The following is a 22573-nucleotide window of genomic DNA, read 5'->3' on the forward strand; positions in this document are numbered from 1 at the left end:
TTATTCTGATCGTTTAGAGGACGATCGCGGGGTCACTGAACGAAGTCCTCCGTTTCTTTCGGAGGTGCTGACCCGCAGTGAGGCAGAGATGACTAAGTGATATATGGAATATGGCTATGACAACAGCGTGTCGTAGAAGGAGATAACAAGTGGAGCCAACTACCCACTAAGACTAATGTATCTACAACTACATCCTCGAGCGGCAGTCAAAGGGGGGGCGTGAATGCGAGATGCCAGCGGAACGATCGGCCGGACAGAGGCTAGGGCTGCTTCCTTCACACCGTGTCCTTCCTTGTGTATCGGAGATATAAAGCTAGTGCACCGGAAAATAAAATAGAACTGGGTCGATCTATTCTATGGCGAAGCATACGAAGAATAATTGCACACTCACACGATCTTTGCCGAGAGATTAGGAGCATTTGGTGGAACCGATGAACTACACTTGCTTCTGGATAGATGTATGAGACAAAGGGCTCATGGTACCTCCTGCCCAACCTTCCTCCTCTGCTTTGAGAACCGTGTGAATGGAGAGTGGGCAGAAGGGAAGGAGGTCCTCATACGGAGTCGCACACTTACTTGAGCAGTGCGGGAGACTGGAGAGTGGGCCAAGTAAAGTCCCCTGGAGCCGGAAAAAGAACAGACGAAGTTGTACTTAGATAGGGCTTTTATTGGTCTTTTTTTATTAGTGATTGAAATGGAGAGCGCCTGGGTATGTAATAGAAAGGGAAGGCAGAGGCATCGAATGGCGAAGAGAGGTAGGGAAGGAATGGGAAATCGACAAGGATGACTTCTTTGTTGGCGAAACGAAGGGCTAAATAGCACCAGTGATTCTCTGAACCAGTCTGTATTTTCAACGCCTCGGGAAACTGGTCGAGAAAGATGACAACAACATATGAGAGATGTTGAAGGGGGCTGGTTTCTCCGTTATATGCATGTTAATGGGACAAGTATGTTTGTCATTGTGGTTCACTTTCATATGTTTCGTAGTCTATATTATGGGAGTTATAGCAGTCCTAGGGAATTTGTTCGGTGTAGCGGAGTTGTAATCTTCCTATTAATGATTGTGACAACTTTTATAGGATACGTACCACCTTAGGGTCATATGAGCTTTTGGGGAGCTACAGTAATTACAAGCTTAGCTAGCGCCATACCTATAGTAGGAGATACCATAGTGACTTGGCTTTGGGGCGATTTCTCCGTGGGAAATGCCACCTTAAATCATTTTTTTAGTCTTCATTATCTACTCCACTTTCTTTTAGTAGGCGCTAGTATTCTTTATCTGGGAACATTGCATCAATATGGATCAAATAATCCATTAAGTATAAATTTATATACGGATAAAATTGCTTTTTACCCTTATAATTATGTAAAGGATCTAGTAGGTTGGGTAGCTTTTTCTATCTTTTCTTCCATTTTCAATTTTTATGCTCCTAATATTTTGGGGCATCCCGACAATTATATACCTGCTAATCTGATACCCACCCCGCCTCATATTGTGCCAGAATGGTATTTCCTATCGATCCATGCCATTCTTCGTAGTATACCTGACAAAGCGGGAGGTGTAGCCGTAATGGCACCAATTTTTATATGTCTGTTGACTTTACCCTTTTTAAATCAAAGTATGTATGTACGTAGTGCAAAATTTCACCCGATTTACCATATAATATATTTGTTATTTTTGGTGGATCGCTTACTACTAGGTTGGATCGGATGTCAACCTGTGGAGGCACCATTTGTGACTATTGGAAAAATTTCTCCTTTTGTCTTCTTCTTTCTTTGCCATAATACCCATTCCGGGATGAGTTCAAAGAGAAAATCCTAATTATTTCAAAGACAACTAATTATTCCAAGGATTTGACTGATCACACCTGAAAATAGAAAAATTATGACACCAAGAATTTACGAGTGAGTATGACACCAAGAATGTACAAGCGGATGAGTTTGATAGTGGGCTATGTTGATATAGCTTAGATAGGGAAAAAGTAAAGTACCCTCTATGTCACCCTTTAGAGGTGGGAAGAACAGGGCAAGGCTTTTGGGAGTAAGTACTTTGGGTGATGGCACATGTTATAACATAGAAAAATCCCATGAGAAAGATATCAACTTTCTATTTAAAAAAATGCTATATTCTTCACAAAAGTAAGAGATAACATGCATTAAAGATATCTTCTCTATGTCATTTACAACTGTATGTTCTTGAGAAGAGTCTTGAGATAACCTTTCAAAGTTGGGTTATATAGAAAGTCGAACAAATCTTACTGCTTCGTTCTTCAAATCAAAGGTTTCAAATACAATATCAGGGGATTCGATAATTATATTCTTTTGACATATCATCAACCTGCCCTTCTTTCTCGTGATTTTATGTGGGGTCGTGGAAGAGGAAGAGTTCAAATCCCTTCACCCCAGTGTGGTGAATCAGACAGAGAGATTCTATAGACCAAATGCCACTCAATCGTGGAGTCTATATTAATCAGTATGAGTTGAACCTTGACCCGTGCGAACTATGGAACAAGGTGATTTTCTATAAATCGAAGTTTCTAATTTGATTTATGATCCCGCGTATGAAACTGGTCATTCGGCTAGCAGTGCTCATTCCAATAGTTTCGCTTCTAAGGCATCCACTGGGGTCTGAAATGAGCTCCCTTCTTCTTGTCCACAAGATATGAGTGAAACCTTTTATGATATTTCTCGTTTCTTTCAAGGGAAGATAGAGGAAATAGGAGCGGACTTGCCATCCACCTGGTCTCCGAAGAATTTACCTAGTTGGTGATTGGGGAAGAGGAGTTAGCTAGGAATCTATTTCCAAGGATCTTTGGCACGTCGGACCAGAATACAATTATGGCCTAACACGCGGGAGCCATGATTTGATCGAAGAAAGTAGAAACAAAAGACCTGAATCCCACTGAAGCAGCTAACAGAGACTGAGCAGATATCGGCCTATGAGATTTGTACACTTCGGATTGGCACCTTCCTTTGGTTTATGCTCGCACGAGCCATTTCTCTGCCAATCATGACTTCGAATGCTTACCCGTGGGCCTTCCAGGACCACTTTTCGAGCTCGCAACGTTGAGTTTTTTTCCCAGTTGATCCTTACTAATCCATATGAAGTTAGGCTTACAGACCTCAGTGGGTATAAGGAATTTTAGAATAGAATTCCCGAATGTAATGGGTTTATCCTATCTATAATATGGCTTTGAGCCTACCTTAGTTACTATTTTTCATTCAAGAAACGTTTTAATGATCTACATCAATTGGAGTTTTGTTCAATTCTTCAAATAAAATACTTCCTTCCTGGCTTTCTGTGCTAATCAGCATTGCTTTCAAGCTTTAGGATAAATTTATAATAGAACGAACCTTACTTCGGTTCTGGTGCTCAATCTAGTTATAGTACGGGCAGGGCAGGTAAGGGTCAATTAAGAAAGACTTTGTAGGGAAATAGGGAAACCCGAGTTCAACTATAGTACCGAACCTGGAAAGCTTAGTAGTTAGGCTGGAAAGTTGGAGTAGAACGGAAACAGGATAAACGAATTATTGGGCCTGAGAATAAAGAAAGAGAAAGAAGGACTATATATAGGGACTTTAATATATAATCTTGTAATAAGAGGCCCAATAGGGGCCCAATTGTAAAGGGAAAAGCCCATTAAGGGTCCCCTATAAATAGAGACTAGTTGCCCTACATGAAAGGGGTTGGAAAAATAATATCAATAAAAGAGTGTTGTTCCTCACTTATATATGATTCAATATTAGAATCATCATTTGGCGCTAGAAGGAGCTCTGAAATTTGATACTCCAACATGATAATTGAGGAAGAAGATCCAGAGAAATGCGGAAACACGGCAGAAATTCAAACTGTCTAAAAATCAGAGCAAATCAATCCAGCAGGAAAAGAAAAAGAACCATCGACCCTCAGGCCAAGAAGGCTGTTTCCAGTGGAGGATAATCCCCCACCTGAAGGCTCTCAGTTGCAGAAACCACCTGTTAAGCGTAAAAGGAGGATCATTAAAGATACCCGTTCCCGTGTTTTAACAGAGAAAGGAAAGCAAGTCCTCTCCAGTGATGCTAGGTTGGATTTGCAGAAATTGAGACAGAAAAAACTTTTACGGGAGCAGGAAATAGAGGGCACGGAAAGTTCAGATGAAGAGCTTAAGTTGTTAGAAGCTGAAACTAATAGACTAGAAGCAAAGCTAGAAAAAATAAAAGAAATTCATCATTAACAACAGAAGTTGAAGCAGGCATCAATTAAAGAAGGGGGTGATGAAGAAATGGGATATGTAGAGCTGTCAGAAAATGATGAAGATTACTACTATGATGAGAAGGAAGTATCCATAGAATCTATATATTCCAGGCCTCGACGTCCAAAGACAGTTTCTTCAGGCGGTACCCCGCAAGGGTCGATGTCAACAGACTCGATATCACAAGAGGAGTTTCTTAAGATGCAGGAAGATATGGCTCAACTTCGCGACCTAGTTAAAATGCAATCGAGATTTGAAGCCCGGTGGAAAGCCCCCTATCTCGAAGTATCGTAAAAGCAAAGATAGACAAGACTTTAAAAACCCCGGCGCTCGACCAATTCGATGGATCAACAGACCCATCAGGCTTTCTCAATACTTTCGATGGTCGAATGGCGTTCTACAGACACTCAGAAGTCGCTCGTTCCCAATTCTTCTCCACATGTCTACAGGGAACAGCCCTACGTTGGTACAACAATCTCCCATCTAGGTCGATCGACTCCTGGACTACATTGAAAACTAAATTTCAGATGAGGTTTTCAAGCAACTACAAAGGGGGCAAGATCACAGCATCTTTGATCATGATGCGTCAAAGACCTAGCGAATCCTTGAGAAGCTATTTAGGATGCTTTCGTCAAGCTATATCTGAAATAACAGACCTGGAGGAACCTTTGGCAGTAAACTATTTAGCAGCAGGCATCGATGGAAGCAAACATGGCATTCTGCTAGAAGAGCTCATTGAAAAACATCCGCAACATCTCCACGCGGCTTTCCAGATTGTCGAGCATTGGATGACGCTCCAGGAGGCTATGGGAAGCATAAGGTCTCCTCGACGCTCTAGCTACAAGTACGACAGGACAAGAACTCATAGCCCTCAGACTCCGAAGTCTCGAAGATACGATTCCAAATCTCCTTGACGTTCATCGCCGAGGAGGGATACTAGAAAAGAGAGATATCAAAGCCCGAGAGGTCGAGAATACCAGCGACAGCCCGTATCAGATAGAAAATGGCAGCCCCGTGACAGAAAAGACAAAGAGTTTACTAAGCTTACAGTCGACAAAGCAACAATCTTGGCAATTCTAAAGACAGAACCCGACTTTCGACCCCCGAGGCCGATGAAGCCGGGTCGTCCGCCAAGCTCTCGGTATTATGACTACCACGAAGATACGGGACACACTACAGAACAATGCTATCAGTTAAGCAATCTTATCGAATCCAAAATAAGAAGAGGCCATTTTGTCCATTACATCGAAGGACAGGGCCAAAATCAGCAAAGACAAGACGACAAAATAGTCGACGTGATCTTCGGTGGTTACGCCGCTGGAGGTATGTCTAACAATTCTCGTAAGTCCTACGCCCGAGAGGTGTGTAGTGTCAACCCATCATATCCCAAGAGATGTAAACCATCTCCATCTCTTGTCATATCCTTCTCAGACGAAGATTACTCTCCAAACATCATAAGAGGACATCAAGATGCGCTGGTCATCACAGCAAAAATAGGCACCAATACAGTAAAAAAAATCCTTGTCGATAATGGCAGTTCTGTTGACATTCTATATCATAACGCCTTAGCGCGAATGGATACAGGGGAACGAAAATTCGAAAATACCCATTCGCCTCTCTATGGCTTCACGGGTAATGAGGTAAAGGTTGTTGGAACAATTGATCTCCCGGTTCTTTTTGGCACAATGCCTTGTCAAGTATGGAAGATAGTTAAATTCCATGTAATTAGTGCAAAATCAAGTCATAATTCCGTTCTAGGCCGAACGACTATATCGGCACTTGAAGCCATCACGTCAATACCTCATTTGAAGATGAAATTCCCAACTGAGTTTGGAGTGGGGGAGATGTGCGGTGACCAAGCGATCTCGAGACAATGCTACTTTACTACCGTTGTACCCAAAAAGAAAGATTGCGATTCTCAAACAGTTAACGAGGTTTTCCAGATAGACCCTGATAACATCATCGATATCCCGAGGGAACCCTCGTTCTCTCCCGTCGGTGAGACTGTCGAGGTGTCGATAGTTGAAAATTCGCCGGATAAAACAGTTAAAGTGGGAAAAGGTCTTGACATCGAGATAAAGGAGGAATTAACAAAGTTACTCCGAGAATTTTCGAATATTTTCGCATGGTTGCCTTCCGAAATGCCAGGAATTCCCGTTGACGTAGCAAGACACTCCCTACATGTGGACCGACAGAGAAACCCAGTCAAGCAAAAGAGGCGCACGAGGAGGAACTTGATCGGCTTTTAATGGCACATTTCATTGAGCCGGTGAAATTTCTAACATGGATTGCTAATGTTGTCTTGGTGAAGAAAAGTAATGGGAAATGGCGAATGTGTGTTGATTATTCAGACCTTAACAGAGCATGTCCGAAGGATTATTACCCTTTGCCGAATATAGATCAACTTATCGACGCCACGGCCGGCCACGAACTGCTGTCTTTCATGGATACGTTCTCAGGATATAACCAAATCAGGATGGATGATCAAGATTGGGAGCAAACAACATTTATTACACATCGAGGGGTCTTTGCATATCGAAACATGCCTTTTGGGTTAATTAATGCCGGTGCAACATTTCAGCGCATAATGGATGAAATATTTAAGAAACAATTGGGTCGAAACCTTGAGGTATACGTCGACGATATGATAGCCAAATCAAAATCTTTAAATAATCATTACAATGACCTTGGAGAGACTTTTGAGAATGTCAGGCGCAATAACATGAGATTGAATCCGTTTAAGTGCTCTTTTGGCCTAATATATGGGAAATTCCTAGGTTTTCTTGTTTCCCAACGAGGGATTGAAGCCGACCCCTCACAGATCAGAGCTATATCTAAAATGAAAGATCCGTCGACCATCAAAGAGGTTCAACGTCTTATGGGTTGCATAGCAGCTCTTTGACGCTTCATACCACAAGCCTCCAAAAAGTGCAGTTCTTTCTTTAAGGTCATCAAAAAAGCATCAAGAAACAAAAATTTGATATGGGACGATCAATGTAAAGAAAGCTTTGAAGCTATAAAAGCATTTTTAACAAGCCCCCCAGTCTTAGCAAGAGCATTGCCTCGTGAGAGTTTGAAAGTATACATCTCGGCCTCTGATGGGTCAGTAGCTTCTGTGTTGGTTAAAGACATTGAAGAACGGGAAGCTCCGGTCTACTACGTCAGTCACACTCTGAAAGACGCTGAAACTCGTTACCCCTATATTAAAAAATTAATCTATCCTCTCGTGGTAGCAAGCAGAAAACTCCGACACTACTTCCAAGGCCGCATGATAAAAGTCATGACTGATCAACCCCTGAAATGTATCTTACATAAGCCCAACATGACAGGGCGTCTCGCTGCTTGCACGGTCGAACTAAGCCAATTCCACATTGAATATTCTTCCCGGAATGCAGTAAAGTCTCAAGTCTTATCAGACTTTGTTCTAGAATGTCAATTTGACAATCCTATAATTGAAGAACATCATTTCCATAAAAGGCTTGGGTTCTTTACGTCGACGGCTCATCAACATCATCATTAGGGGGTGCAGGTGTCATTTTAATCAGTCCAAAAGGTTTTAAAATACAATAGGCCTTATAATTCTCATTTCCAGTACCAAACAATGTAGCTGAGTACGAGACTTTGTTAGCAGGATTGCGATTGGCAATTGAACTGGAGGTAAAGATTTTAGAGATATTTGGGGATTCACAACATGTAGAAAAACAGTTATAGGGTGATTTTAAAGCGCACGATGCTCGAATGTCGACATATTTAAAATTGGCCATGTCCTTGTTGGAGAAAGTTCAGTCGTGGACAATCAAGAATGTTTGCAGGGAGGACAACCAATGGGTCGACGCACTATCTAAATTGGCCTCGTCTGTTGTGACAACTACTGAGGCAATTTACGTCGAGGAAAGAAAGGTCCCCTCCATCGATTTAGACTCTCCATTCCCCAACATATTGAAAGTCAATGATATATCCTTTATGGCGGATTGGCATCAACCCTTTTTAGAATATATCTTGCAGAACAAACTGCCGCAAGATAAAAATGAAGCTAGATCCATATCATACAAGGTAAAAAACTATTGTGTGCTAGAAAACAAGCTATATCGCCGGGGACTTGTAGACCCGTTACTCCTATGCATAGGCCCAGAAGACGCTCGCCTATCGATGGTTGAAGTCCATACTGGTATCTGTGGAGATCATTTAGGGGGTAAAAACCTAGCCCTCAAAATAGTGAGGCAGGGTCTTTTTTGGCCTACAATGCGAAGTGATTGTGAAAATTTTGTGCGGAAGTGTAAGTCATGTCAACTCTACGGGTCGGTGTCCCATCAACCATCAGTAGAAATGATTCCAGTAACCAACCCATGCCCTTTCTTTCAGTGGGGCATAGATATCGTGGGACATTTCCCAAAGTCTAAGAACCAAGCCCAATATATCGTCGTCGCCGTTGACTATACAACAAAATGGGTCGAAGCCCGACCTTTAGTTAAGATTCGCGAGAAAGAGATGATCGAGTTTTTGATGGAATACATCGTGTTCAGATTTGGGGTACTAAGAATCATTGTAACCGATAACGAAACTCAATTTGTGGGGGATAAGTTCACAGAAACACTCTCACAACTCAAAATAAAGCACATCAAATCTTCGGTAGCCTACCCCCAAGCCAGCGGACAGGTTGAAGTGACCAACAGGATAATCCTACAGGGGATCAAAAAAAGGGTCGACGAGTTGCCAAGGCCATGGGTCGAGGAACTGCTTAATGTACTCTGGTCTTATAGAACGACCCCCAGGATCTCAACAGGAGTATCTCCCTTTAATATGGCCTTTGGTTTAGAAGCGGTCTCACCAGTGGAAGTGTCCCTCAATACCCCGAGGGTCGAGTACTTTGACTCCAAAGCATCACAGGAAGGAATCCAACTTCACAATGTCCTAATGGAAGAAATCAGGGATTAAGCATCTAAGAGAGTCCTCCAGCAACAAGCGCGTACATTATCTTACTTCAACAAGAAGGTGAAGGTTAAGAAATTCTTGGTGGGAGATTTAGTTCTCCGAGAGTCAGCAGCATCTCAGCCCTCTATAACAAGAAAGCTCAAAGCCCCGTGGGAGGGACCTTATCAAGTAACAGAGGTCGTTGCACCAGGAACCTATCGTCTGTCGACACTCGATGGGACTCCCATCAAGAATGCGTAGAACGCGATTCACTTGAAGAAGTTTTATCAGTAATCAGTTTGTTTGAAATGTATGAATCAGAACTACCTTTAATTATGCAAAAGCAGTTTTAGCGAAAAGGGGTTGATATGAGATCCCCGCTAAGACATCACCCTAAATTATCAATGTAATCTATTTTGTTCAAGATATTGTGTAATTCGTAAGTATAAAAGCTCTTGTATAAAAACAAGTTTAATTAGCTTAAGAAAGGAGATCTAAACCCTACAAGTTCAAAGGGTCGAATCCAGCAACGAGGGTTGCAGCACAAGGAAAACCATCATCTATCGAGACTATAAATAAATAAAAAAGAGAAAAGAAACAAACACACTTTTTAAGCAAAGTTAGAATATCAAGATAAGGGAATATAGGTAAACAAATACACCAACGAAAAAAGAAAAGAAAAGAAAGATAAACAAGTGTAACAATACTATCACAAAATCAAACACGATCGCAAGACAATAATTACCAGTGCATAGTTAAAGAACCCCTTTGTTGAACGAAATAACAAGTTTTAATATCTTCAAAAATCAACAGTTAGCCTTGAGGATAATTAAGACTGAAGTCAGAATTATGCATACAAAAACAAGATAAACCGAGTATCTGCTTCAAAGGAGTTGGCTAACACAAATCCATAACAAATCCATAACGTACTCAAATTAAAAAAAAAAGACAGTTTAAAAAATACATAGACAAACGAGGCATCCCTCGCCTTCAGGGGTCGGTACATTTCTCCCTGGTCTCCTCAGCAAAGTCTCGGATATAATCATCAAAACCATGTCCCTCGACGTCATAGCCAGCCATCTTCATACGGTTAAGGCATCAACCATACCCGTTACCGAGGGCCCCAGTTATTTCCTCCACACCCTTCTCTACCTCCAGTTTTAAGTTCAAATTGTCCGTCTCCAAAGCTTCATTTTTCTCATGAAGAGTGACGACTTCGACTTCCAGGGCCTCACGCTTTTTCTTCTCCTCACCAAGAGAAGTTTCAGCACTCACCAGTCGGGACCCGACACCCTCTGATTCCTTTTTTAAGGAATCATTAGTCAACTCCAATTCACTTATCTACATGAAACAAAATATGTAGCTATAAAACGAGCATATAATTAAAGGTAATTTAAGAGAAAAAAATATGTGATTCGCACACCTTAGTTCGAAAAGATGAGTTTGCCTTCGAAATCTCGGCAATGCGACTCCTGGCATCAATTAAATCATTTTCAAGCTTCTTTTTCTCACCCTTTAAAATATCCCTCTCTTCTTTAAGCCTTGAAGAAGAGTCTCCGCTCTCATCAGCTCTATAATCCTCAAGAAGGTGCACCATATCGGACAAAAACTGTCAAAACATAAACAAAAATAAAGGCTTCGACCAAGAGATCTATAATCACAGTATCTAAGAAATAGGTTAAATAAGCATCTAAAAAAAGAAACGCATACCCTCTCAGCTCTCCCTAAACATCGATCAACGAGATCCGTTCTAGATCTCTTAGCATAAGCACTGGAATCTTGAGGCAGATTAAAAACTCGGAAAGTTCGGAGAGGAACTGTTGAGCCACCAACCCATCTCTCGGTTGGGCGAATCTCAACACGAATAACTTCCTTGCTCACCTCAGGGTCAACGGTAGGCTTTATAATCCTCCGATTCTCAATTATCGTCAAAGTCCTTTTCACGCCAGACCCTGCAACATCTTCACGAGCCTCTTTTTCTGTGTCATCTGGAATCTCAACAGCTACAGTCCTCGCCCTCTTCCGAGAAGGTGTCTCGACCCCCTCACAAGGGACACGTTCAGATCCCCCGACCACCTTGTTACCGTTCTCATCCAGCAGCTCAATAGAAATTATTTTTGATGAAGTATTCTCATCAACCCTCGGTGCATCGACAGCTCCAACCTTGGATTTCTTAACCAACATCATCATGGCCTTGTCCATTTCCACCGAAACTCCACGGTCCAAAAGCTTTCTCAAGGAATTTCCAGCAACTGAAATGAAACATATGTAAAACCACATTAGCGGAAGTATATAAAGAAAAAGAAAGGGAGAGGAGGAAACTTAAAAGGACAAGTAGCAAAAAGCTTACGGTTATGCACGTCAAGAAACTTAGAGTCCTTTAAATCGTTATGCATAAAAACGGGTCTCGACCCCTGAAATCTATCAAGATATTCACTATCATACTTATCAAGACTATTCAAATACTCGACCGTCGACTGAGTTACTTTACGACAAGGCCTCACAAACTCTAAATCCTTACCCCCGATATAAACCCACTTAGGATGATATCCTGAGTTAGAGTATTTCACACTTATAATCTTAGGTCGCTTACTTTGGGTATCGAAATAGACCTGACCGTTATGGTATCGAACAAAATAAATTGAAAAAAATAGTTTCACAGAAGGAATCCTTTCCTTCTCGTTACACAAAGCTATAAAACCACTAATCTGAGCTACCGAGTTAGGCGACAACTAGCCGACCCCACACCCTATAGCCTCGTACATAGCTAAGTGGAAGGGGTGCATCGGGAGTCGAAGGCCATACTCGAACATAATTAAGGGGATACCGTGCATACCAAATTCCGGCATAACCCACATCCGCTCTTCGGGGGTCGGGATACGTAACCTATACCTATTTTTTAAGTCAACGCAAGACTCTAGTTTGGTCATATTTAATCTATGGTTAGTAAAATGGCTTATGTAATCAAGGCTGCTACCCTGGGGGAACTCAAGACGACCAAGTTCTAAGCTTTCGCGAAGAACTCTCTCTCTATACTCCAATGTACGAGGGCTGAGCGGGGGAGATTCCTTCGAAGCTACTTCGACGCCAGAGAAGATCTCGTCTTCATTCATAAAGTTGAAGGATTTACACGAATTCAAATTGGGAATCTCAAGATTATCTAAGTTTATGGCAGATTCTTCGTCACCCTCATCTAAAGGACGCTTCTCAGGATTGCGAAAGAGATTGGATGAAGTAGAAGCCGGTTTAGCCATGGAATTGAATAAAGAAGGAACGACAAAGATGTTAACGCGGACAGACAAGACTCAAAAACAAAGGATACAAACCAAGATTACGACACTAAAACGTTAAAGAGTTAATCAGAATAAAGCTTTAAGTTACAGAAGACTTACAGGAGTGGAGACGCCGGAAGAAAAGCACAGTCCTTTTAAAAAAATATTGTAGCACCTGTTTGATAGAAGAGAGGGAAGGTGAAAAGACTTCTCATATTTAAAATCAATACACATTGGACTGCTAATCATTACACGCCCCCTAAACATACAACTAAATGATGACAACAAAATAATAAAAGGAAACAATAAAAAAAAATCTTAATATTTTATCTTTTAGCTTATTCTCTATTTTGGTCTTTATTTTGTATTTTTTACAGGTTTTAATAAGGAACTATAGCAGATCTAAAGATATTGCAATAGTGTTCGTGGGGGACAAATGTTGGGCCTGAGAATAAAGAAAGAGAAAGAAGGACTATCGACAGGGACTTTAATATATAATCTTGTAATAAGAGGCCCGATAGGGGCCTAATTGTAAAGGGAAAAGCCCATTAAGGGTCCCATATAAATAGAGACTAGTTGCCCTACATGAAAGGGGTTGGAAAAATAGTATCAATAAAAGAGTGTTGTTCCTCACTTAAATATGATTCAATATTAGAATCATCACCAATAAAGTCTTTTTTTCACGAATTCTAGGCGGTTGTAGAGGGGCATTCCTTTGAACGCAATGAGAAGATCTAGGGTAGAAAGTAGCACCCCAGTAGCTCAAAGAAAGTATCGTCCCGACCTGGGGTTGGCTTGAGAAGGAGAGTCTCGCCGGTTGTTAACAAAGCGGCATGCAAGGAAGCAAAGATGAACCGGCTTGGGGTGAATAAATAAGATGAATGTTCGGGTGACACCCTCTTCTAATCCTGCTATGAAATATATATTTTCAGACTAAATTTCAAGATGAGGTTTTGAGCCAATCAAGTAAGCGCTGTATCCGTCCGCAGGTGATGAAGTAGTGGGTGTAAGAAAGGGTTAGTTAATTAAATTTCCTTCAAACCTGTCAGTGTGAAATCAAGCTCCCGGGGATAGGCAAGAAGAGTATTACGCTTCAAGAGAAGTGGAACTAAAGCTTCCTTACAGACTAATTTTCTTACGATGTAAAAAGACTAAAGCTTCCTCCCCCTTTCAGAAAGACTGTCCTATCCGAGCTAGCGAACCCCCCAAACTAATTAGCATTCCTGCCTACCGCTACACGTGGGTGCAGGAAATGATTTTAGGGGTGAAGTTCATCCGTCTTGTTCTCATCATACGCGCATTCAATGCCGCCTGCAAGAGTGTATATCTCACTACCCGGCTATTCTTGTAAGTGCTTAACCCCGATACACGAAACCGTCCATCTAGCTATAGATTTGCTATATCCGAATATGAAGCGCCCACTTGAACCTGGGGCAAAGACGACTTTACTTTCTCCAGGTTAGCTCAAAGGGAAGCAAGCTAGGACTGGCAGAAGCTTCAAGTGGTGAGAAACTTAGCTCTTTGGATAGGCTCTCGAAGGACATGATCCATCGTTTTCCCTTACGGTACTACTTAACGGAAGACGGGGAGTGCTGAAATGGAACAACCAGCTTGCAAAAACCTCTACTGCCAGCTCTGGTTTACATGTGAAATTAGGACTAGGGACACTCAAGTGTCACCACTACTAAGAATGTCAACTTCTTTCTCTGGAGAGCCTAATGGGTGGAAAGTCTGGAGTGTTGGATCCACCATCGAAAGACTCCCACGGCTAGGGGCTACCCAACAATTTCATTGACTAAACTCCATAAGTCAAGGTTCAACCACTCTTCGAAGGAAAGTTGACTTGCCAAACGTTATACGTTAAGGATCGCTCGACGGTCTGTTTTGGTCCCCCGGTTGTGGGTGGGCTTTAGGGTTTCAAGAAAGGATGCCCGGAAGGGGAAAGAAAGAGTCATAAACACTCAGGACACTTCCTGCAATGGTTACTAGGACCGAAGGAATGGCACGTCGAACTACTGCTACACCAGGAGGGGGAACTCCCAAAGGCTGCACAAACTGTCTGCCCATCGAATCGAAAGAAGCTCGTATAGCCGTAAGGTTCGGTTCTGAAAGAAAAGAAAAGAAGATAAGATATAGAAGAGATAAGCTTCTTTATATAACACTACACTTGTAGCTCTTCTGTGTCGTAGGGCGGCTGTAAGAGTCTATAGTTTCTAGCTAGTATATGCTTCTAAAGCTATACAGTATAGTAGCAAAGAAACCGCTGCTAGGATGCCAAGAGACTCTACGAGGCAATAAGGCGTGTTATATGCTTATCACAAGGTAGTTTACTTGTTGTTAATGTATCCGGTCTTACCCAACCAGCTTATGGCACTGTAGCAATTGACTTGAAAGAAAACCCGACGCGACGCGACATCCGAGGTAGAATGTTTTTCTGCTGTTCAAAGAAATGCTTACCAGGTCTGGGCTCGATCCCAATAGCCTTATTAGTTCGGAAAGACAAATGCCAGTCTCGGGTCCTAGTAAGACTGACTTTGCAGCAGATTCCGTGGCATCGGACGCAGAGGCATAAGCACAGGTCGCATCGTGCGTAGGTACAGGCGTAGGCACAGGTGGCATCGGAGAATGCAAAGAAGGTGGTTAACGGCCCCGGAGTGATGGTTAGGCCAAGGCCACCAAGAGAACCCTTCAGATACCGTAAGATGCTACAGCCTGGAGATGTACGGTGGTGGAGCGTGCATAAACTGACAAACTTGATTGACGGCATAGCAAATGTCAGGTCTGATGAGAGTGAGTACCCGCCCTATTAAGTACGTCTAAGAAAGGAGATAGATAGTAGGTATGTCCTGGAAGCAAAAGAGCTTTTTTTAATCATCTTTATAGTCTCATACTTTCCTCAATCAAAAATTGTTTTCATTTATTTACCAGATTTAATAAAAATTGTCAAGTCAAATCAACTGATTAGGAAAAATATCAAAATTCTGATCACTTAAACATATCATACATTTAGTATTTACCCGTTCAACATTAATTATTTTCTCATCATTCATAATAGGATTGGCTTCCGACTGCTATTATGAATCCCAAAACGATTAAGCATTTAATATTAATACTTTTCCTATTACAAACTCAACATTCGAATATATGTTATCTCTTAATTTAAATTTCCCGAATAAGTTTCATAAAAATAAATAATTTTTTGAACAAACTCCTACTTTTTAAAGTGGAAACACAATCGTCATCACAAAGTTATCAAATAAATTTCCAATTTTTGGAATGCATACACGGTTCTCTAAGTCAATAAAACTTCTCAAACGAATTTCCATTTTTTCTCAACATGCAGACACAATCATCTTTTTCTTACTTAACATAAAATTTTACAACTAAATTAGTCTCAAATTTAAAATTTCAATCACAAATTTGTGAATTTTCTATCTTTCTCAATATTAAATTATTCTCACATTTTAATTTTAATGAATTTAATCCATGACTCGAGTCTTTCTGATCTCACCTTATTATAGACAAAAAATAGACACCCAATTCTGTACTAGAACCAATTTTCATATACCTATTTTTTTATGTGTGGGACAAATGAAGATCCCATGTTTATTTTCTTAGAAGTACTACAGCTTTTAACAGTGAAAAATCTAATCATTTTCTTAGAAGTGCTACATTGTATTCAGTTTAGGGAAAAGAAACATACGTACGACAAATAAGGCCCTGTCCTGGTCTTTCATGGTTATGTTTACTTTGTTAGAATTCAAACCCTCAAATAATTAAGGTGGCTGTTATAACTATAAATAGGTATATCCATATATTAAAATAAGCGGTAGGCATTTAGGTTGGCAGTAACATGTTGAATATTGTATGAAGACATTGACTAGCATCCAGAAAATATGGTAGGCGCAGAGAGAAGTCAAAAACACAAAACCATGCACAAAGAAAATCATGCACCTTAATACTGGAGTCTATCGACCAAAGCAAACATAGAAAGCTGGCCACCAAATATCAAGAATCAAGCCTTAAAACAGGGAAGGTTATTAATATGTATAAGGATAAAAAATATGAGGTATGCAGTGATGTAAGGATGAAAACTTGAAGCCTATAAAAGGCTGTTATTGTGCATGTAATAGATATACACCAGATAAAAAAAGCGGAAGAAAAGAAAGAGCCGAAGCTCTCTCTGCATATATTAAAAAGCTGTAGCTATTATATATATAAAGCTTGTTTGTGTTTTGTATTACCATCACATGTTCATATTATTCACAGCACACGTACACACATATACACATGGTCGTGAGGTAGAAAAATCAAAGTAAGCCCATTTACGTTTTCCAACAAGTGGTATCAGAGCTAAGGTTCCGTTCGTGAAAAATGGCGACGATGGTGCAACCAAATATTCCAAAATTGACGAGTATAAATTACGGGAACTGGAGTATTCAAATGAAGGTATTACTCGGTTCTTACGATAATTGGGATATTGTCGAAAGCGGGTATGACGAGCCCACAGATGCAGCCGCTGAAGCAGCCCTATCAATTGCTGAGAAGATGATTTTGAAAGAGACCCGGAAAAAAGATAAAAAGGCGTTATATACAATTATTCAAAGAGTTGACGAATCAACCTTTGAAAAAATTTCAAATGTAAAAACAGCAAAAGATGCGTGGGAGATTTTGCAGAAATCATTCCAAGGCGTGGAGAAAGTAAAAAAGGTGCGGCTCCAAGTTCTTCGTGGCGAGTTCGAAAATATTAAAATGAAGGCCTCAGAAAATATTGGTGAATATATTACTCGTTTAAAAACAGTGACAAATGAGATGAAGAGAAATGGAGAAAGTCTCGATGATGTTCGGGTCATGGAAAAATTACTCCGTTCGTTGATGAGAAAATTTGATTACGTGGTTACATCTATCGAGGAGTCAAAAGATTTGTCCACAATTTCCATTGATGAGCTAGTTGGTTCACTTCAAGCGCATGAGCAGCGGATGAACCAGTATGATGATACAAGCCATTTAGAAAAGGCGTTGCAAAGTAAGGTGTCCATTGGTGAAAGTTCAAGCAGTAGCAGTTCTGATCGTGGAAGAGGTGGCTTTAGAGGTGGCTACCGTGGTTGAAGAGGACGTGGAAGACAGTCCTTCAACAGAAGCCAGAACACTGAAGGTTATCGTCCATCTGGCCGTGGTCAGAATTTTAGAGGACGAGGACGAGGAGGATTTCAACGAGGTGACAAGTCTCAATTTCAGTGCTATAATTGCAATAAATTTGGCCATTTCAGTTATGAATGTAGATCACCGAAAGTGGAAGAAAGAAGTCATTTTTGCAGCAGCAAACGAAGACAAAGATATTGGCACTGCTATGTTCCTCACTTATAAAGGCGACGAGGAGAGCAAGAAAAATGTTTGGTATCTTGACTCTGGTGCAAGCAACCACATGACGGGCCATAAAGATTTATTTACGGAGATAGACGAGACCATCAGCGGAGAAGTTACGTTTGGTGATTCATCGAAGATTCCAGTCAAAGGTAAAGGTACAATTACGATTGTATTGAAGAATGGTGAGAAAAAGTTTATTAATGATGTTTACCATATACCTGCTTTGAAAAGTAACATCATCAGTCTTGGCCAACTTGTGGAGAAAGGACATTATATACAGATGCAGGATAATTCTCTCGTCATCAGGAATCGGGATCAAGAATTAATTGCAGATGTGGAGATGTCAAAGAATCGTTTATTTACACTTGATATACAAACGAAGATGCAGAGGTGTTTGAAGACGGTCATTAAAAATGACTCGTGGTTATGGCATTTAAGATATGGTCATCTTGGTTTTTCTGGTTTAAAATTATTGTCAAAGACGGAGATGGTAGACGGCTTGCCAGAAATCAATGAACCAGAAAATTTGTGTGAAGCATGTGTTAAGGGGAAGCAACACAGACAAAGTTTTCCCGTTGGAAAATCATGGAGAGCCAGAAGGCCATTGGAGATTGTCCATACAGATATTGCTGGTCCATTTGATATTCCATCACTTGGAGGTAATAGGTATTACCTAACATTTATTGATGATTTTAGCAGAAAAAGTTGGGTGTATATCCTCAAAGAAAAAGCGGAGGCTCTTGATAAATTCAAGGAGTTCAAAGCTTTGGCAGAAAAACAAAGTGGTCATTATTTGAAGGTACTCCGATCAGACAGAGGAGGCGAGTATACTTCAAATTTATTTAAAAGCTTCTGCAGAGCACATGGAATCAATCATCAGTTGACAGCGGCATATACTCCTCAACAAAATGGCGTTGCAGAAAGAAAGAATCGTACTATTCTTGACATGGCAAGGGGCATGGTCAAAGCAAAGCATATGCCGAGAACTTTCTGGGCTGAAGCCGTTCTATGTGCAGTTTATTTGTTGAATCGTTGTCCAACTAAAAGTGTCAGAAACAAAACTCCAAATGAAGCATGGAGTGGTAGCAAACCATCTGTTGGACATCTCAGAATTTTTGGGTGCATTGCATATGCACATGTTCCAGATCAGAAAAGGAAGAAGCTGGATGATAAAGGCGAGAAGTGCATCTTTACCGGATATGACAAAAGAAGCAAGGCGTACAGACTCTACAATCCCCTCACGAAGAAATTAATCATTTCTCGAGATGTTAAGTTCGATGAATCAGACTACTGGAAATGGAGCGATGAAGAAAGAAAAGTTGCAGGTCTGTTCTTTAATGATGATGATGATGACGATAATGATTCCAACATTGAGGATGATGAAGATGATGATCCAACTCCTCCCCAAAGTCCAAATCAACAAACTCCTGCATCAACACCATCGACTGGAGGAAGCAGCAGTTCAGGGGGAGCGCCAAGGAAAATGCGGAGTTTGGATAATATATATGAAGCAACAAGTCTGGTACAAACTACCTTTGATTATTCATTGTTTTGCTTAATGGCTGAGTGTGATCCAGTTACATTTGAGGAAGCTTCTGAAGAAAGCAAATGGAATAAAGCCATGGATGAAGAAATTGGTGCAATCAAGAAGAATGACACTTGGGAGCTCACAGATCTTCCAGAAGGACACAAAGCAATTGGTGTCAATTGGGTCTACAAGACAAAGACAAATCAGGATGGTGAAGTGGAAAAATATAAGGCGAGGCTAGTGGCTAAAGGCTACAAGCAGAGATATGGAATTGACTATGACGAGGTATTTGCTCCAGTTGCAAGAGTTGATACCATAAGACTGCTTACAGCAATTGCAGCTCAGAATCAGTGGAAGATTTATCAGATGGATGTCAAGTCTGCATTTCTGAATGGCTATCTTGAAGAAGAAGTCTATATCGAGCAACCACCAGGATATGTTCAGAAAGGCCAGAATAACAAAGTCTACAAATTGAAGAAAGCCTTGTATGGTTTAAAGCAAGCTCCGAGAGCATGGAACACAAGGGTTGATGAATATTTCCAGAAAAATGGTTTTGTGAAGAGTCCCTCCGAGCATGCACTTTACACGAAAACAAATTCAGAGGGAGATATTATGATCGTGTGCTTATACGTGGATGACATGATTTTTACTGGAAACAACCGTGGTATGTTTGATGATTTTAAGAAAGTTATGACTAACGAATTTGAGATGACAAATATTGGTCAAATGTCGTACTTTCTTGGAGTCGAGGTAAAGCAAAGCAAAGACGGGATTTTTATGTCACAGAAAAAATATGCGGAACAGATTTTAAAGAAATTCAGAATGGAAGAATGCAAGCCAGTGAGCACGCCAGCTGAAGCAAGCATAAAGCTCAGAATTGATTCAACAAGGGAGTTGGTAAATCCGACATTGTTCAAAAGTTTGGTTGGAAGTCTGAGGTACCTAACTTTCACTCGTCCAGATATTATGTACACAGTTGGACTGGTTAGTAGGTACATGGAGAAGCCGAAGCAAGATCATTTCATGGCAGCTAAAAGAATTTTGAGGTACATAAAAGGTACACTTGATCATGGTCTGTTTTACATGCATTCTCAAAATTCAAAATTTGTTGGCTACTCAGACAGTGATTATGGCGGTGACTTGGATGACGGGAAAAGCACTTCGGGATATGCTTTTCATATCGGTTCAGCAATATTTTCATGGTCATCAAAGAAGCAACAGACAGTGGCTCTGTCAACATGTGAGGCAGAGTATATGGCAGCAGCAGCATGCGCATGTCAAGCTATGTGGCTAGGCTACATATTGGGCGAGTTAAATCTTGCCAAGGATGATCCGGTTACTATTTATGTGGATAATAAATCTGCTATTTCTCTCGCGAAAAATCCAGTTTCCCACAGTCGAAGCAAGCACATCAACATAAAATATCATTTTATTCGATAACAGGTGAACGACAAAATGGTGGAATTGGTGCATTGCAGGACTGAAGAAAATTTGGCAGATATTTTTACAAAGCCGTTGAAACCAGACATGTTTGGAAAAATGAAAGTGAAACTCGGAATGCAGAGTCGGGTTTGAGGGGGAGTGTTAGAATTCAAACCCTCAAATAATTAAGGTGGCTGTTATAACTACAAATAGGTGTACCCATATATTAAAATAAGCGATAGGCATTTAGGTTGGCAGTAGCATGTTGAATATTGTATGAAGACATTGACTAGCATCCAGAAAATATGGTAGGCGCAGAGAGAAGTCAAAAACACAAAACCATGCACAAAGAAAATCATGCACCTTAATACTGGAGTCTATCGACCAAAGCAAACAAAGAAAGCTGGCCACCAAATATCAAGAATCAAGCCTTAAAATAGGGAAGGTTATTAATATGTCTAAGGATAAAAAATATGAGGTATGCAGTGATGTAAGGATGAAAACTTGAAGCCTATAAAAGGCTGTTATTGTGCATGTAATAGATATACACCAGATAAAAAAAGCGGAAGAAAAGAAAGAGCCGAAGCTCTCTCTGCATATATTAAAAAGCTGTAGCTATTATATATATAAAGCTTGTTTGTGTTTTGTATTACCATCACCTGTTCATATTATTCACAGCACACGTACACACATATACACCTGGTCGTGAGGTAGAAAAATCAAAGTAAGCCCATTTACGTTTTCCAACATACTTTTTAAGCATTTTAACAGAAGTGGAAATTAAATTTATTTAGTTAGGATGACCTTTTTTAACTATTTTTTTAGTTATGCTCACCTTTAAATATAAAGCTTTCTTGCATTCACTGGTAACCTAGAACTCATGAAATATAATTCAAATTGTAATTTAGTTTCATTATTTTCTTGCTTATTTTGATAAAATTCTAATTCTAATAAATTTGTTTGCAGGGTTAGTCAAATTAATGGAATTGTTGGGGTATTAGTCTAAACTTGGGAGTTATTTATTTTATTTGTTTGTCTTAGTCGATGCAGACGTGTCGCGTTTGTGTGGATCCTGGCATGGAGAGTTTTTAGGAGTAGTGTTGAATAAATTCCTTTGTAATGTTAAAGTTTGATTAAGTCTGGATAGGTAGGTATGTAGTTCATATTTTGTGGGACACTTCATTATTTCCTTGTATAAGTATTTGAGTTAGTTTTAATAAAATCTTTAAGTTGTTCAACTCTTACTTTCTTTATTTTACATACAAACTATACTTATATAGCAAGTTTTGTGATCATTGTGCATATAATCTGGTATCAGAGCTAGGAAACACAGTGGATGCTCAAGTATATGCCTAAGGAACAAGCGATGGAGTCAGGGAAAATCAAGAATTGGACGATCAGCTTGACTTACCCCATTCTATCACGAGGGAATTACACAGCATGGGCCATGAAAATGAAGGTCAACCTGCAAGCCTATGGAGTTTGGGAGGCAGTTTCACCAAAAGATCCGAAATCAACGGTGGTTGATGAGAAGGTGGATAATTTGGCCCTGGAAGCAATATATCAGGTCATACCTGGGGACATTTTATTGTCCCTTGCTGATAAGGAGACAACCAAGGAAGCATGGGAGGCTATCAAGGTGACGTGTCAATGAGTTGAACGCGTCAAAACTGCTAAGGTGCAAACATTAAAAACTGAGTTCGAGGCACTAGTTATGAAAGAAAGTGACAACATCAATGATTTCAGCATGAAGCTGGCAGGATTGGTTACGAATATACGAGCATTAGGGGAATAAATCACAGAAAGAAATGTGGTAAAGAAGATATTAAGGGTTGTGCCTA

The 22573-nt window shown here is 40.4% G+C and overlaps 3 protein-coding genes and 1 pseudogene across 3 annotated transcripts; 3 read left to right on the top strand and 1 right to left on the bottom strand.

The window, feature by feature from the left end:
* Positions 1–739, bottom strand: LOC141715161 (uncharacterized; annotated as a pseudogene).
* Positions 740–4621: 3882 nt separating this feature from the next.
* LOC141715222 (uncharacterized) lies at positions 4622–5146 on the top strand. Its single transcript, XM_074518718.1, has one exon. The coding sequence runs from the start codon at positions 4622–4624 to the stop codon at positions 5144–5146; it is 525 nt and encodes a 174-aa protein (XP_074374819.1).
* Positions 5147–16789: 11643 nt separating this feature from the next.
* LOC141715635 (uncharacterized) lies at positions 16790–17524 on the top strand. Its single transcript, XM_074518745.1, has one exon. The coding sequence runs from the start codon at positions 16790–16792 to the stop codon at positions 17522–17524; it is 735 nt and encodes a 244-aa protein (XP_074374846.1).
* A 2512-nt stretch (positions 17525–20036) lies between these two features.
* Positions 20037–21704, top strand: LOC141715943 (secreted RxLR effector protein 161-like). The gene is made up of 3 exons (XM_074518754.1): positions 20037–20645; positions 20754–20879; positions 21699–21704. Exons 1-3 carry the CDS (start codon positions 20037–20039, stop codon positions 21702–21704), a joined length of 741 nt encoding a protein of 246 aa, XP_074374855.1.
* The last annotated feature ends 869 nt before the right edge of the window (positions 21705–22573 follow it).

Source organism: Apium graveolens, chromosome 1, assembly GCF_009905375.1.
Source record: "Apium graveolens cultivar Ventura chromosome 1, ASM990537v1, whole genome shotgun sequence".
Lineage (NCBI taxonomy): Eukaryota > Viridiplantae > Streptophyta > Magnoliopsida > Apiales > Apiaceae > Apium > Apium graveolens.

Excerpts from the sequence above, each read along its gene's own strand:
- LOC141715943 (XM_074518754.1), top strand. The coding sequence starts at position 20,037 with ATGTCGTACTTTCTTGGAGTCGAGGTAAAGCAAAGCAAAGACGGGATT. Across the intron at positions 20,646-20,753 it reads ATCTTGCCAAGGATGATCCG|GTGAACGACAAAATGGTGGA; the intron begins GTTACTATTTAT and ends ATTCGATAACAG.
- LOC141715635 (XM_074518745.1), top strand. The coding sequence starts at position 16,790 with ATGGCGACGATGGTGCAACCAAATATTCCAAAATTGACGAGTATAAAT.
- LOC141715222 (XM_074518718.1), top strand. The coding sequence starts at position 4,622 with ATGGCGTTCTACAGACACTCAGAAGTCGCTCGTTCCCAATTCTTCTCC.